At 39.9% G+C, this 16,779-nt stretch overlaps 1 protein-coding gene across 2 annotated transcripts; it reads left to right on the top strand.

The window, feature by feature from the left end:
• The first annotated feature begins 609 nt into the window (after nt 1-609).
• Nucleotides 610-16,317, top strand: kcnk10b (potassium channel, subfamily K, member 10b). 2 transcript variants are annotated; one of them, XM_068579635.1, is made up of 7 exons: nt 610-754; nt 4,143-4,558; nt 11,074-11,191; nt 12,300-12,460; nt 12,651-12,843; nt 12,942-13,084; nt 13,643-16,317. In XM_068579635.1, coding segments are annotated over exons 1-7 (1,728 nt in total). In that variant the 5' UTR covers nt 610-753; the 3' UTR covers nt 14,339-16,317. The 2 variants fall into 2 exon arrangements, with proteins under 2 accessions (XP_068435736.1, XP_068435734.1); XM_068579633.1 differs by lacking the exon at nt 610-754 and adding an exon at nt 1,127-1,377.
• Nucleotides 16,318-16,779: the final 462 nt, after the last annotated feature.

Below are 16,779 nucleotides of genomic sequence, written 5' to 3'. Positions count from 1 at the left end.
AGATTATTTAATCTAATACTAAACAAAAAAACTAAAAAATTTGACTGATCACTGTGAAGAAATAAAAAATTGAAATTTCTGCAGAGCATTTTTAATACGCTAATAATAAAATGTGTATGTGTTTTTTTCATTCAAATCACAACAGCACTGCTATCCCTTTATAATTGTATTACAGCGGCAATAACATAACTTTGACAAAAATTAAAGCAATTCTTAAGCATGTTTCCTATCCACAGTCTATTGAAATATACCAAGACCATTGGCTATAGTGTAAGGTAGAAAACATTTTACTAATGTATAAAGTGTGTCTTGAAATAGACAAAAAACATTGAAACAATAGTATGTTTTTTCAAATAAAACTTAAATTCAAACTTAAAAACGTACAACACCTGTAGGACGTTTTGGCTACATAATCAATAAAAAAAATGGACACGTTTTGAGTTAAAGGCAACAAGCCTATAGAGTAACTATCATTAAGTAAATCTATATCCAGATTTTGTTTTTTTATAAATTGCTTCCAAAAATGGTCAGTCACATCACCTGACTTAGTACAGGGGGTCTGACGGGAGGGAGGAGTTGACTTATCCAGAGATAGAAGTTCATAAATAATGGACTGTTACATGTGCATGATGTCATGGTTTAAGTCTGCTGCTGATTTGGCTTACAACTCTCACTTGACGCCCTGCGCCATGTGCTCCATCGCCGGTTACTAAACGATGGGAGGATAATCCTGTTTTGGGGGACAAACAAAAGAGTGAGTATTCCAAAACGGAAATGTTTTATTTAAATGGATGATGCAAAGCTAGAGGCAAATTTTCTCCAGCTAGTTACAGTAAAATGCAGGTGGAGTGTGGCGCTTTGGGAATGAAAGGGAGGAGAGCATCCTCCCCCGTTGTTCTTGCTGCCGGTGTAACGCATTCACGGGTAGAGTTGCTTCTTATTTGGACACACTGGCTGGTGTTTGTGGACCGGACCACTATCTGGGTGTGTGTGTGTGTCTGCGTATGTTTGAGTGTGAAACGTCATGTGGGTTGTTCCCCGTAACGTTGCGACAGTGAAATGTCTCACCACCAGTATATTTAAGACAAACACCGCGCGTCCAAGCGAGGTGGAGAAAAAAAAAGGAGGGGGGACAGCAGAGGCAGACAATGCGGTTTTGCGATGCGTGTATTCCTCCGTACAATTTACGCCCACGTCCACGAAAACATGTTGTGCCGATGATGTGGGAGAATTCCTCGTAATTTGGCTATTTTTCTTTATTTAAAATATATATATATATTGAAGAAAATTTTCTCACGATTTGATTGAGAACACCAATAAAGATGAAATTTCCAATAGAAAGCCCAAGGAAACAAGTTAACTGGGACCCTAAACAAGGTTGGTGAATACTGTTTTCTTATTTACTGTCTGATAACTTTGGATTGGTTATTTTAATGGGCTGCTCCTGATCTCAGCACCCTCTCATGGCGATAGCATGAGGCACAATACACTACAACATGCTGCATTATTCACAGGCTTGAACAGTTTTGCTCAATTTCTTATTTCTTATTTTGTTCATTTGACTTTGTGTTTCATCTTAATCTATATTTACAGTTTGCAAAAACGAGACGTAGCGGTTGAAGGGTATTTCTTTATTCTCCATTATCTGTGCTCAGTTGTGCAGTGAAACTGCTGGAAACAGAGGTTCAACCACTCCAAGCTGGCAGAAATAACTAGGCTAAAACCGGAAAATGTGTCAAAAATAAAAGCACGTTAAATTGTTGTCAATAGGTTGCGACTGTCTGACGTGGGGTTATTTTCAGAGACTACTACTAATTATTTCATTTCAGAAACTGTGCTATTGTCCTTTATCTGTGCTCCCTAATATTCCAAAAGATGGGTATTTCATATGTTTTTCTATTTTAATTCATTGTACAATTTTGCTGCGAGATACATAGATTGATTGGCAGAGTAGGCTGAAACTTCCTCAGTAAACGTTTTATTCTGAAATTAGTTTCTGCCGGAAATGTAATGCCTTCGTGTGTGATGCAGGTTAGTTTGACATTTGGTTTTGAGTGCCAGCTCGTGAGTAAATGACTACAATATGTCTAGTTTCATGACACAGGAGCCAAAACCAAACCAAAATGTGCCCTCATCTTTATCATTACGTCTAGTTTCGTGTTGTGTTCACCAGTGGGTAAATCATGCGTTGTACACACAAGATGCAGCGGTCATGCTGACATGTTGACAAACTGAGTGTTTCCAGCGTACCACCGCAGACGTACCCCAGTGTCGTAAATGTTTGATGCAACATTGTATTGCCGTCATCTAAATCCTCATTAGCGTCCACTTGGTTTCCATGTTTTTATGGACCTGAGTCTCCCGTCACACATGTTGGAAAGAGAGAGAGAGAGAGAGAGAGAGAGAGAGAGAGAGAGAGAGAGAGAGAGAGAGAGAGAGAGAGAGAGAGAGAGAGAATCAGATACTGGGTTCCACTCAGGTCTTATTTAATAAGGGAAAATCAATATGAAGCAAATTCAGTAGTCTGAAAGGACAAGAGCACAGCCTTTAAAAATCTGAAAGGCAAAGCAAATTATGTTAATCACAATTTGGATTTTGCCTGAACTTAGATATACACATATAATCTTTTATTTATGATCGTAAGTCTTGTTTTTTTTTTTTTTTTTTTTACCACGCAGTTGTACTAAAAGTTAATTAAATCCAGCTTTCTGAACTATCTGACATGGTATATCTGCAGCTGCCCTGCTGCATAGAGCTGATCTATTACATTTCCCTCACGCACAAGATGAGATGAAAGGCACTTAAAGTCTCAGTAAGACCAGTTTTGGACTTGGTTCAATGTGTCAACATGACTGCACCAAATACAAAAGGTGATATTTATTTTGATCTATATTCCTTTTACTGCTTCATCTCCTCATTTTCTAATTCATCCCATGTTCTAAAATTAGCCAGCCACCACACTCAAAAGCTTGCATCGTGAATTGAAAGTGGCAGTTTTGCACCTTGCTTTTGACATCACTTTGTTGTTATTGATTCACTCAACGTATACTCACTCAGGCCATAACACGATTCATGGCTTGGATCAGACAATGAGACACTTCCTGGATGTCCTTGACTCATCAGGGTGGGAGATGTGCATCCATTTTACTTAGCATATCCCATAAGTAATCCTATCCCAATAAACAAAAGAATGCCTCTCGAGAATATTTCCATCTTGTATTCCTCTCCTCCACCCACGGCTCTGAGGCGTGCCATGCTCTCCAATCTGAGAGAGAGAAGGGGGCATTAAGGGTGAAGGCCAGAGCTCTGAATAGCTCATACAATGCTTTATACACATTAAATAATTCTAGATTTGGCAGCCTCCACGGTGCTGCTTGCCACTTGGTTGACCTGCTCCAGTACTCGTGCATTTTATTATAAAAAAAACAATCCAGAAGTGGCATCTATTAGAAAAATGAAATCCTGCTTCTCAAAAAAAAGGATGACTAGATTTTCACCTCCACCTCAAGAAGGGTTTGAAATGGTCCGTGTTTTTAAAGTATTTTTTTCTTATTTTTTCCATTCTTCAGCAGGAAGCTGTTGAGATGGTAGCACTGACAAAGTACGCCGGAAAACAAGCCTTTTAGCTGATAGCGTTGAGTATCGGCTCAGAGTAATAGAAGGAAATCACGTTCTAATGCTTCACGCAGGAGGAAATAGATTTTCCATGGCGAGCTCGTGTTTATGTCCTTAAAAAGCATATTGTTCAGTGCAAAACAGACTTACGTCTATCTCGTCTAAACCCGTGTCGTTGCGTAACACAATCGATTTTGATACCTCATTGCCTAATGATTTGAGTTTGAAACATTGAAAAGTTGAACAGTTGAGTGCCCCTCAAGTGTCCCTTTGCTGTTACTGCATTCAAACAAGCTAAACATATTTTTACTGTAGTTAAATTCATTCCATGCATTTCTTTTCCCAGGTATTGCACAAATTATTTGACAAAGACATACGGATTTGTAAACACATGAACATTGTTTAATCATTTCAGACTCACTTCAAAAGCCTCTAAAACTGAAAACCATTAAAATCATTCCATCAATGTCCTCTAACACAAAGTTAAACAAAAGATACATCAAGCTTCTCTTTCTTTTTTCCCCCAGTGGCGGTCCAAACCAACTTGGTGCCTCCCAAAAAGGTCCAGTCTGGCATGGCAAAGTCAAGTCTGGTCCAGGCCAGTGTGGCCACCATGCAGAACCCCATGGGCTGCGAACCTAAGGCCAATGGTCATTGTCCGCTGCCGCGCCTGTCCATCTCCTCCCGCTCCGCCAGCGTGGTGGCCAGCATGGATGCCAGCTGTGACGGCGTGGCCGGAGCGCTCCACTCCGTGATGAAGTGGAAGACGGTGCTGGCGGTGTTCATTGTGGTCGTTCTCTACCTGGTGTGTGGAGGTCTGGCCTTCAGGGCACTGGAGCAGCCGTTTGAGAGCAACCAGAAGAACAGTATCACTCTGGAGAAGGCGTTGTTCTTGAAGAAACACCGCTGTGTTTCTCCCGATGAGCTGGAGGCTCTCATCAAGGTGAGTCGTTGGAAGTGGAAGAGATAGCTTTTGGATGAGCTTTTTGGAGTTTCACATGAAGGGATACATTGACATGCCTGGAATCGTACCTTGCATTTGTCTTTTCATCGTCCACCAGATTAATTTATAACTAAGATAAAATGAAATCAATGAAAATGAAATGATGAATATTTCTGGGTGTCGTTTAATTTGATTTGTGGATAATGAGTAGAAAGTAAGACAAATTACTTTAGTAGCAGCATTTTCTTGCTGATGATAGCTATCAGGGGTAATTAGAGGCTCTTGGGTTAATTAAGTCTGGTTTCATTAGCTTGTCACATGATCTTGGAGCCACTTTTTTATGTCCAGATTGTCCTTCAGCAAATTCAGTCTTTATTGGCTGCTGCAGAATTTGACTGAATAATAGCTCACGCCCAAATAAAACACACAATGCAACATCTGTTAAGTTTATTTGAATACATAACAAATGTTGTATATATGTCTCGACTTGAATCAGCTTTAATTCATATTTTAATAACAACAATGTATGAACGCCAGCTATGTGACAATAAGCATTGATAATGACACCTGTGTCTATTCTATTCATTAAAGAAGATTATGAAATGTAGTTGATAGCTCAGAAAAAGCTAATAAATCAACATTTGAGTCAAGACTAACGCCTAACCGTCAAGAATGAATCTGGTTGGTTCCTTGTTTTTTTCCTTCAGGCGTCATTATTACAGATTATGTAAGCGTTAACTTGGAGCGGTTAAGTCTACTATTTAGCCACTCTACTATTGTAAAACAACCCAGTTCTGAGTTGAAAGAGGAGTTTACAGATGACTAGTTGTTGTACCTGTTGCTTTTCAAGTCTCGTCAGCCCCGAGCACTTTGTATTGTTGTATTGTACTTTTTTTTTCTTTCTAATTTTAACAGTTAAAGTGAACTCAGTCAAAACCTTTTCACTAAAAGAGTGCTGTCATTGCACTAACTATGTGGATTCATAGACATTATATATAGTATGTGTCTCGTGTCTCAAGCACCATCATAAGATATTACGATGATAAGATACTACTCTCTGCCGCCCTGGATGAGAACCGATGAAGGGGAAATGTCAAGAGCAGACTTAGAGGCAAGTTCCTCCTTCAGCAGGAAGCACATTAATACCTTCAGGGTCACTACAGAAATCCCCATAATTCTCTGTGACACTTCACATCTGTTGGGAAGCCCACTGTACAGTACATGCTAGCGCATGCAGTTTTATGTGACATAACAGGACAGTAAAGTAATCTTGGAGGAACGGGCAAAAACATGTCTTGAGGTTTATCCTCAAAAATAAGGTCAGTCAGCGTGACCTTTGTGCTGTATCACAGCTGCAGCGTGGATAATAGTGATTTTTTTTCTTCAACTCATGTGCAGACAACCTACATTGTGTATTACAATAGCACAATAGAGAGTTGTTTTGGATGGATGGATACAATGAATGGATTCAATTTGTGTCCTGTAAACCAGGGTTAAAATGATCTTGCTGCCACAGTCCTTAGTTTTCGCAGCAGGTGGCTATATTACTTCTGGGACACTGAGACGGAGTCCTGGGAAAAGGAGAAGGGGCTCTCTAGCTCCGTCCCGAGGTGTTGAAATGATCCTGAGGGGTTGGAAAAGAGGTTGTTGTTGTGGATCTGGTTTCTCTCGGCTCCCGCAGCACAGCTTCTTGGATTTTGGTGATGTGGAGCTCGAGAGAACTTTCCTGAAATACTGTATTTTTTTTGACAAGGTTTTTTACTGCTTGATGGCATTCAGATGAACATTGGTGACGGTTAAGCATGCCACTATAGGGACATGCCGTGGGTCTACTTCCCTTCATTGAACCAGAATATGTTGTCGGTAAAAATAGAGAAAACGATAAGGTAGAAAACAGTTAGAAGAGCCCTGTGTTTAAAATCAACTTACTTATAGTTTTAAAACTATTTACAGACACCTGTTGTTGCCTGCCCTGTCAAAAAGTCTTAAAAACAGTGCCGGGTTGACCTGAAGCTCCACTAGGCGGTGCAGTGGGGTTGTGTGTATTAAAAGCAGACACATCCATGAATTCAGTCTGAGGGTGTGCCGAGTCCAGGTGTCTAAAAGAGTCAGACTTAAATCTTCTGCTGCACATTTTGCCTTAGAGGCAGGTTTGGGGGCTATGCTCATCATAATGTTTAACCCCTGTCGTGCGTCCTTTGTACTACATATTTCCACTCCATCTTGTCTTCGGCCTTCCTCCTGGTCTCCTTTTTTTTGAACCAGGCAGATTTCCATCTCCTTGGTGACCCATTTCTTGTTGTTTAGATGAAGAGTTATTTTTTATGGGATGGGAGTGGCAGTGCCTTCACAGTAAGAAACATAAGAGGTCACTGCATCGCTCAGTGTTCCCAGGCTCTACTACATAATCTTCTCTTTCTGTTATCCGGTAGGTATTTAGGTTTGTCTGCTTTCTATACAGGTAATCATTAAAAAAACAAATCCCAGTCAGTTGAAAACAACCTCTTAGTGTGTTCTGTTCGTGCTGTTCATGCTGGTCTCTTTGTTGAGATATATATCTGAATACCATGTGCCTTCAATAATAAATGCATTAGTACATGGAATTCCAGAGCGAGGCTTTAACAACACCCACACGTTTTAAATAAAGAAGCTAGCTCATGGCCACAAGAGCACTGTTGTATTTATTGCAATAAACGTTTGAAGACAAGTTTCTTTGTATTCTACCATAACTGTGTGGGTTGTATCTTCTATTTTAACAAGATATTTAGTCAAACTTAAGGGTTGGAAAGATCAAAGACTATTTCAGAAGCTGAGTGACCCTGATACTCGTTTGATCATATCATATTTGATATCCTCTCTCATTTTCTCCACACCCACGTTTGCTCCGGTATTCTTTCTCAGAGAAGCATCATTTATTTTTCTTCTTCTTTCCCCCTTGCAGCGCTCACCTTTGCACCACAAAAGTGCTGTCATGAGTTTGTAAAAAAAAAAAAATAGAAAAATCAATGACGGTATTTCCTGAGGAGACGTGTGGAAATAAAACCTTTAGCATGGTGAGCCTGTGGTCCCGGGGGAATCAATTATTCATTGCACAGGCCAGCAGTTGCAGCCCTACTGCTGCTCGAAGCAGCAGCGCTAGTAGCAGCAGCTGAATCATAGACAAGACTGTCTCCCGGACGAAGACACGAGACATAAAGTATGATGCAATGTCTCACCATGTTTTCCCAGAACAAATTTATCTCATCTGACAAATGAAATGTATTATGAGAATAGTTTATCATGTTGAGATATACACTTTTCTGCAAAGAGTTGGACGGGAGGATCAATGGAAATCTCATATTTATACAGTAAATAAAGCTACCACCAGTTGCTAGTTAGGTTAGCTTAGCATCAAGACTGGAAACACAAGTAAACAGCTAGCCTCACAAGTGACAAGTTCTGGTTTATGTGCCAGACTCTTTTCTGGCTTGGAACAGTGACTTATCCTCTTGTTTAAACCCAATGTGTCATTTTTACAGTTCTTCTTGTGTCCAGATTATTGGTATCCAAAGGACAGATCCAGGCTAGCTGTTTCTCTCTGTTTCCGGTCATTGTGCTATGCTAAGCTAACTAGCTGCGAAATGTAACTTCATATATACCGCACAGGCTGACTCTTTTCACTTAACTTTTTGCAAGAAAGTGCATTTCCCAACATTTAACAAAAATATAACGATTATCATGCCATGTGTGAAACTCAAACTGACAAAAACCTTTTTTTCCCTCTGTGCGGTCTAAAAAAAAAAGGCCTTGAGGACATGCTTCTTCACAATAACTCCATCAAATGTTCTGTTCGTGCTGTGTCAAGCCTGTCACTCAGACAAAGATCCTCCGCGGTGACACAGCAATGGTGACTCACTGTTGTCGAACTGTTTGGTGGATGAGTTGACAGAAAAATGGCAACCGTGGGAAGCATATGTGTGTGTGTGTGTGTGTGTGTGTGTGTGAGAAGTGGAAGGCAACAATATATCTTTCCTAAACAGCATGTGTTGGCGATGTGTACGTGTGTCCATGCACATCTGTTGACCTCCTCATGTCTGCTTTCGTATCAGCGCTGTCCACCTACCCACTGTGCGCCCACAAAAGCAGCAGACCTAATTGGCTTTTCCTGCGCCTTCGGGATGACTCACACTTTGGCTCCATGTGAAGCTGCGCTGGTATTGACACCACTCAAGCCTCATTTATTGATGACTCACTTATCTTGAAAAACAATTTTACAAACACTGAGCAAGCTGCAGTAAATCCACGTCAGGACACGCAACCAATGTCCTCTTGTGGTTCGTAACAAATGTACAGACAGGTGTGCATCATAGACCCTTATGTCTTCAAATGTTTTACCAAAAGTTGTTAGGAATGCCACACAATGCATCTACTCATTGAACTATGAATTTAAAGTACTATTTAAAGTTCAATTTTATGCAATATAATACTCCACTACATTTCATTACACATATTGGAGTATGGGTTCTACATACAAATAAAACCAACAATATATAAAGTAGTTAAAATATAGTGGATTTGCTGGTTCTGTGCTTCCAAGACTTAATGCAGTATAAAGGAATATTTGTATACTTTCACTGGAGTGAAATATCTGAGTACATTATCAGTGCTCTATTTTTGTTTTAAATCAGAAAGTCACAAGTAACAAGAACTGTGAAACAATTGTCTTCAATGTCAAAACAATGCAACATGTTAGTCTTAATGTCTCATTTTGTTTTTCTTCTCCCAACTTTACAAACAGTCAGGATCAATTCAGCCTTATTTATAATGGTCCAGAATGGTCATTTTAATGCTTCAAGGGGGTTAGGGCAAAGCTTTAGACTTCAGTTATGGTGAGAGGGCTGAAGAGAAGAGGGCTCGGCACCACGCTGGCTCGATCACTACCGTCACCTGCTGTGAGGCAGAAAGACACACTGAGAGGATAAAGATCTGAGGCTCTGTAATAATCCTGAAGTGTAGAATATGAAAACACACATTAACCAACATTTGGTGGTGATTGTGTGTTTTCGACATTGTCTGTGTGCTTATTCTCCCGTGGAATAAAAATAGAGGAGAGCCCTTGTGAAACAAAAACACCATTTGTCGTCCTAATCAACACTTTGCTTCACGTATCAGTTTGCATCCTCGTGCCTGAAAAGTGCCTGTGGAGGAGAAGGATTTTCTACATCTCTAAGGCAGTGTAAACTTGGCTTTGAAAAAGGGGAGAGACAGAAATAGACCTTTGCATGAAGTATTCAGATGCATTGTGAGGCTATTTTCAGCTCTCCCTTGACTCCAGATTGAGGTTATTTGAGGTTTATGACATAATTACCGCTCTGATTTCCCCCCACAAAGTAGCTCTTTCTTCTAAAACCTATGAAAAAGCATTACAGTAATTGACTAATTTTAGATACCAAAATATGTCTCGTACGTCCCTGACGGAGCTAAGGTAATCACATGCAAGATTATGAGTAGACATGTGCAGCGATGTGTGTGGAAGTAGTCCTCCACTGCTTTGAAATGTATGTCACGAGAGTAGATACATATTTCATGAGATGGACGTACATCTCACTAACAGCTTGCGTGAATAGATTGGGGGGTTGCCCTGAACGAAGAGGAAGACCGGGAACGTCGTTCAATGCACCAAAGCTATTTCTTACCAAAGGCATCCCTCACTTTTATGTCAGCAGAGGTGATTTTTATTTGAGCCCAGATGTAAAATTCGAACTACTCTTTTCCGCGAAGATGAAAATGCCCATAAACAGGGAATTTAGAAAAAAACACAAGATCGTATATTAGCTTTTCATTGCTACATAATGGCGCTTAGAAGGAGATCATTGAGAATAATGATGCAGTAAATGCAGATCATTGTGGCTTCTAGTGTTTTCCCTTGACAAGCTGGGGATGAAAAAAAAGATTTGGGGACTAAAGAAAAAGGCTGACACAGAGGAAAAGAGCGATAAAGGGCTCTCTGCTGCAAATGAAAGTTGATGTAGATTTAGTCAGTGTGAAGTGTAAAAACATGCAAAATGGGTGAGAAAGTGGAGAAACAGCTCCAAGTGGAGAGCCACCCGCTGAATAATGTGAACACATCTCGTGCTCGATGTTTATGCATATACCATACCGACTATTTGAACGCAAGAGGAGTGTTTTCATAGTTTGACATTAAAGTGGTTAATTTTGTTGTACAGATAAGCAAACGTTGTATTCCACATATTTCATAAATAAATACAAAAGAGCAGACTCAAGGTCAGTGGTTGCCAACATGTGGGCTTCACAAAAGGAAGAAAGAAAACACATTTCTGCAGCAAAACTCGCTTTTCTGTCGTATGTCACAATATCATTTTACTTCTGTATAATGTGTGTGCATATTTAAAATGTAATTTATTGGGCAGATTTAATCAATTGTAACCGTATCCACTTGGTTCCACTTGTAATCACAGTTTTGTGTCGAGGATTAATCCCTCCATGTTGTAATTTATTCATGTTTCTCTTTGCAGCATGCCATAGATGCAGTGAGTGCTGGAGTGAGTCCTGTTGGAGACACAACATACAATTCTAGCTACTGGGACTTGGGCAGTGCCTTCTTCTTCGCTGGAACTGTCATCACAACCATCGGTGACATTTTGAATAATTCACTCTTTAATGCCATTACACTAGTTAGATATGCTGTTGTGTGACTGATTCATTAGTCTGTAGTCTAATGTTGAAGGCAAAAATCACTAAAATGGTAATTATGACAAACTGCAGAAAAATGACCCACATGCTCAGAAATCATGGAAGCCAAAGTGTTACATAAACAAATTAAAATAATCCATCATGATATGTAATTAGAGATATAAATAAATAAACTCATATATATATATAATACAACTTCATCATTTGTATTTTTAATAACAGAGTTTAATTCATAATTTTGTTTTTGTTTTAGACATTTTAATTTAATTCAAATGGTATTTTTGTTATTTCTAATGAGTTGCAAAACTAACTCATTAGACCTGGAAATAGAAATGATGGTACAATATTTCACTTGATTTTAATTGTAATATTGTGTGAATTAACATCCTGTGAAGTTCAACATTATCAAGAACGATGACAAAACAGACACTGCTGACATAGACAAGGTCAAATCACTTTATGTCAATGCCTCTGTACCATTTCTCCTTCTCCAAGACAAACACGCTATTAACTATTTGTAATTGATAAAACACTTTTTAAATGAAAGTGAAGTGACTTTGCGTGCCTTAATGTGTTGAGCATTTACAATGGATTTAGTTCCATTTCCAGTCATTTGCTAATACACTGCGGTGCAGACGCTTTAATTGGCTTAATTTACTTCTCTGCCCAGATATATTATATTTAAATATCAGAAGATAGAATACATGAACTAAGACCTCCAGCTTCAAATTACGTAACCGTTTTCTCCTCGGACTCTTCATTGTGTCCTTGTCACTGAACGGCTATAATTAAGGACATTTTCTCCAGGGGGAGCCTAATTATAGTCTCTAGAAGCTTATTTACTGCAGACCCCTGCAACAGGAACTGACAAGTATAACACATGGGCTTCAATCGATTATGTTGCATAAGAAAGTCTTGATCATCTTACTCTGAACGCTCTTCCTCCTCCTCCGCCTCCTCTTCATCACGTCTGCTCTGCCATGTTTCTTCATGTTTTTTTTTTTTCTTCTTCTCTGCTCTTCCTCATGTTTTCCTTGTCTGTGAACAGGTTATGGAAACATAGCTCCAAGCACGGAGAGAGGGAAAATCTTTTGCATCCTTTATGCCATATTTGGCATCCCTCTCTTTGGCTTCTTGTTGGCGGGGATTGGTGACCAGCTGGGCACCATCTTTGTAAAAAGCATCTTGAGGGTTGAGAAGATATTCAGGGTAAGTTATGAATTCAAGCGAGTTTCTCTTTTATTCGTATTTACCATTTTTTAATTGGACGTTCACCCCTTTCAGATTTGTTTTATTAAGTGTCTTGTATTAGTTCCTTTGACCAAACTTTCCATATTTTTTTTTCTTTTACTGTCGCTTGCATTGTTCTAATATCATCTCCTGATTGTTTTTCTCTCAGCAAAAACACAAACAGATCAGCCAGACGAAGATCAGAGTGACGTCCACCATCCTATTCATCCTGGCTGGCTGCATCGTTTTCGTCACCATCCCTGCTGTCATCTTTAAACACATCGAGGGCTGGACCGCTCTGGAGGCCATCTACTTTGTTGTGATAACACTCACCACAGTGGGAATAGGAGACTATGTGGCAGGTAGATCTATTCGAGGGACTGTTGTTTTTGTCACGATGTGGATTCACGTTTTGTCAAATGATCACGACTTATTTCTGGGACTTTTCTTTCGCCCGCAGGTGGTAACAGTACGATCCCCTATATGAGCTGGTACAAGCCCATGGTGTGGTTCTGGATCTTGGTGGGTTTGGCGTACTTTGCGGCCGTCCTCAGCATGATTGGAGACTGGCTTCGAGTGCTGTCTAAAAAGACCAAAGAAGAGGTGAAGTTCCTTCAATCACACCGCTCAGTGTTAACTCAGAGAGGCAGAACATGCCTGCTTACTGAATTACTGCCTTCTCTGCATCTGCTCTCTTATTTGGCTATTAATTGCTGCTGAGATTTTGCCAGTCTGTGTCCAGACTGAATGTTCGCTGCATGTTTTAATCACATTTGATTGACGTTGATTCAAAAAGTGCTAAAGCCTGCATGGTGCACACAAGTATATGAGGTCACCTTTATCAAACTGAGCCCATATGAATTCAACCCAGACCTGAGAAAATAATTACGCTAACATGTGAAATTACCCAAACTGTTCCAAGTGTGGCAGAAGGACCCCTTAACTTATACCGAGAAGCTGACTGAGATATTGGTTTTCAGGGCCTTTAAGAAACAGTAATTTCACACAATGACACAAGCTGTGTTTCCCTTTACATATTTCGATGCACATGTTGAAGTGTCACGTTCAAAAGGCTCTATGGGAAAGGCAAACATTGAATAAAACTTCAAATGTGCTTTCAAGCTCTGCTCCTGATCCCTTTCTTACTCCTGTCTGTCACAGGTTGGGGAGATTAAAGCTCATGCAGCTGAATGGAAGGCAAATGTTCGAGCGGAGTTCCGTGAGACACGACGGCGTCTGAGTGTTGAGATCCACGACAAGCTCCAGCGAGCTGCCACCATCCGCAGCATGGAGCGCCGGCAGCTCGGCCTGGAGCAGCGAGCTCACTCCCTGGACATGCTGTCTCCAGAGAAGCGGGCCTTGTTCGCCAGCCTGGATGCCGGCCGCTTCAAGACTTCCTCCCAGGAGAGTATCGACACCAAACTCAACAACCTGAGGCTGAAGGGGGCCTGTGAGCCATACGACCATCAAGGGAGCGGTGAGCAAACGCCACAGACAGCGTCTTCCTCGGAGGAGAATCTCTTCAACCTGCGCTGTGGGTCCATCAACCATCTAGCCCGACGCAACAAGAACCGCGAGCTGCGGAGGAACATTGATGAAGATGCGCGACGGGCTAGTGTAGGTGTAAACAACGGCAGTGCCATGCTGGGCGAGGAGAGGACGGAAGAAGAAGAAGATGGAGATCCAGATGAGGAAGCCAGAGAACGAAAAGAGAGAAACACGAGTCTGACAAACCTGTCACAGAACGCAATGGAGCGCGGCAAGTTGAATAAGTTCACACCAGTGCAGGCCAAAGATAGCGAACGACTGGGCATTGAATGGAAGAGTGCTTTCGAGATGGAGAGAGAGACAGAGTGAAAGATGGAGACAGACACAGAACAGGAGTGCATGGACCTTTTAGATGTCAGTAAATGTGCCTTTCTGTTTCCCATGCTTCGATTGGAACTGCTCCCCGGAAATTCAGTCATCATGCCATAGCCATGGGAAGAAAACGTGTTGCCAAAAAATTGAAGCGACAGAAAAAGCTGTTGTTAAAATACCTCATATAGGATGTTCCTGTATGGGCAACTTAATAACTTTCCTCACTACAGGAGCTATCTTTCCAGCTTTTTTGTCCTTCAGCCTTGACTCTTGACGTTTGACAGACACTTGAGCAACGGCTGTCTGTTGATGTTACATTTATCTTCTCACAATGTGGGCGGAACATGCAGAGAGCTAGCTTCAGGTCATCCATCTTCAGAAACATTATGGATCTACGCTTTGTGGTGGCTATTTTTAGCTCAGCTACCAAAGGACTAGAATGTGAAATGAATGGAAGGTGGGAGGTTTTGTTGCTGGATCAATAGACAATATGAACATTTGCCTTGCTGACATGTACAATTATTCCTTGTATGTGACTTTGGAAATGCAGCCTAAACTCACGCTACATACGAAGAGCTCATGAAAACAAACCCTAACTTAGATTGTGCATGGTTATTAAAACAAAACCAGAGCAGTTAATTTACTTACTTGAAAGCTTGAAATCACAGCTGTAATAATGTTTCTTTTTGTTGAAATAAAATGAATTGTACTCCTTTCTTTCACATTTTGTGAAAAAAAGATGTTCTTCAGTCATGTTGGCCACCATTGTGGATCAACTCTGAGCTGCAATTCACCTAACAGACACATTAAATCACCTTCGGCCAACAGATTGTCAGCCATGTTGAAAACACTTTTTTTGTGTTACATTCACTTTTCTCACAAATGTCTTGAGACTTTTTAATGAATGAATGTGATGCTGTTCATTTTGTACTCATCGAGCATGTTTGCATCCATGTTTACTCATTTTTGTATCAGCCAAGCACTGGAGTAGATTTTCCATTGAACTGTAAGGTATGAACTAGTTATGTCATGTTTCATGTTTCTTTTCTTGTATTTCTTTTCCGATACACGGTCAAACATTATTATTATTCAATCATCTTCACCCTGAAATGTGTTTTCCTGTAGTTTCTAGAGGTTCACTCTTTGAAATGTTTGACACATTTAAACTTTAATTGCTTTTTATAAAACAGGCCCTTTCACGACTACCCAACGCCTTCTTCACATTTTCAAGAATGATTAAATCATTAAAAACTAACGGACGTGTAACCTGTTTTATCTGATATCCTTTTCATGACCTGACAAGTTTGTTGTGTTTTACAAACAAATCAGATTAAATGTAGTGAGTGCCTTTTTCAGATAATAAACATGACTAAATAAATATAAAAGGTGGTAGTTGCTATACCAATTAGAGCATGAGCATATATTAATTAAATATGTGCTGGCAGAGTACGTTGAAAGGGTAATGCCTTTCCAAAGGTATTGATACAAATTATATTATAAAGTAGGCCTTTTTTTCACTGCTGACGGTAGGACTTGTGAGAATAGAAAAGGTCTCACTAGTAACATCATGAATGCTTCATTTACCAGTGAGCAATAAGTGTATCATGCACAGTAACAGGACCCTGAAAGGGGAGCAGCTAAATGGGATTTAGCTATTATTAACTTGATTATTTCTACCATGAACTGTGTTTGTAAAGATTTGCTAAGTGGTGGAGGAAAAAGATGCCACAGCCTCAGAAGCTGCACTACATCATTGTCTCGCTGCAAATGTTTGCTGTATTTGCTGGCGGGGTGGAATAAATGCTAAATTAAACTAGTGGGAATTTGGCCAAACGGCTCTACAGTTATTGTAAATGTATTAAATGCTACTATAGTCTTTACTAGAAAAGAGAAATATTAGACTAATACTTAACTTAGAATATCAAATGTTAGGAATTATTTTTGCTGGACTTCTTGACCTTAAAGAGACTCCCACACCGCCCACACACACACCTGCTAGACTGTCTGTCTTAATTATCCAGCGCTAACCTGATTGTAATAGACTGCAGCTGACAGCTTCTGTGAGCTGGAACCTTTTTTATGTTTGGAGTTTGGAGTTGAAAGTCAGAATCAGAAGAATTTGTTGTCGAGCACATTGCACATACAAGGAATTTGACTGTAGTGGAAAGTGCAGAACATTAAACAATAATAGACATTTAAAAATAAACATGTGCACAAATAGGTGAAAGTACGTGATAACAATTATTTAAAAAAATGAGTGCTTAGTGTATTTTATAATATTGAAATCACATAAATATTTATGTGCAAGGATGACGAGAGTCAGAGTCAGTGGGGGTCCCGGGCTTTTGTGGATGAAGCCGACTGCAAATATATATATATATATATATATATATATATATATATATATATATATATATATATATATATATATATATGTG

Source organism: Clinocottus analis, unplaced genomic scaffold (genome assembly GCF_023055335.1).
Source record: "Clinocottus analis isolate CAN_PGR_092001 unplaced genomic scaffold, fCliAna1.0.p SCAF_17, whole genome shotgun sequence".
NCBI lineage: Eukaryota > Metazoa > Chordata > Actinopteri > Perciformes > Cottidae > Clinocottus > Clinocottus analis.
Note: the sequence above shows the minus strand (reverse complement) of the source record. Positions and strands in the feature narration are given on the sequence as shown.

What these genes read in the sequence shown, in the direction of transcription:
- kcnk10b (XM_068579633.1), top strand. Translation starts at nt 1,323, where the DNA reads ATGAAATTTCCAATAGAAAGCCCAAGGAAACAAGTTAACTGGGACCCT. An exon ending in GGGTTGAGAAGATATTCAGG is followed by an intron (nt 12,461 to 12,650) that starts GTAAGTTATGAA and finishes TTTTTCTCTCAG; the next exon opens with CAAAAACACAAACAGATCAG. An exon ending in CTAAAAAGACCAAAGAAGAG is followed by an intron (nt 13,085 to 13,642) that starts GTGAAGTTCCTT and finishes TGTCTGTCACAG; the next exon opens with GTTGGGGAGATTAAAGCTCA.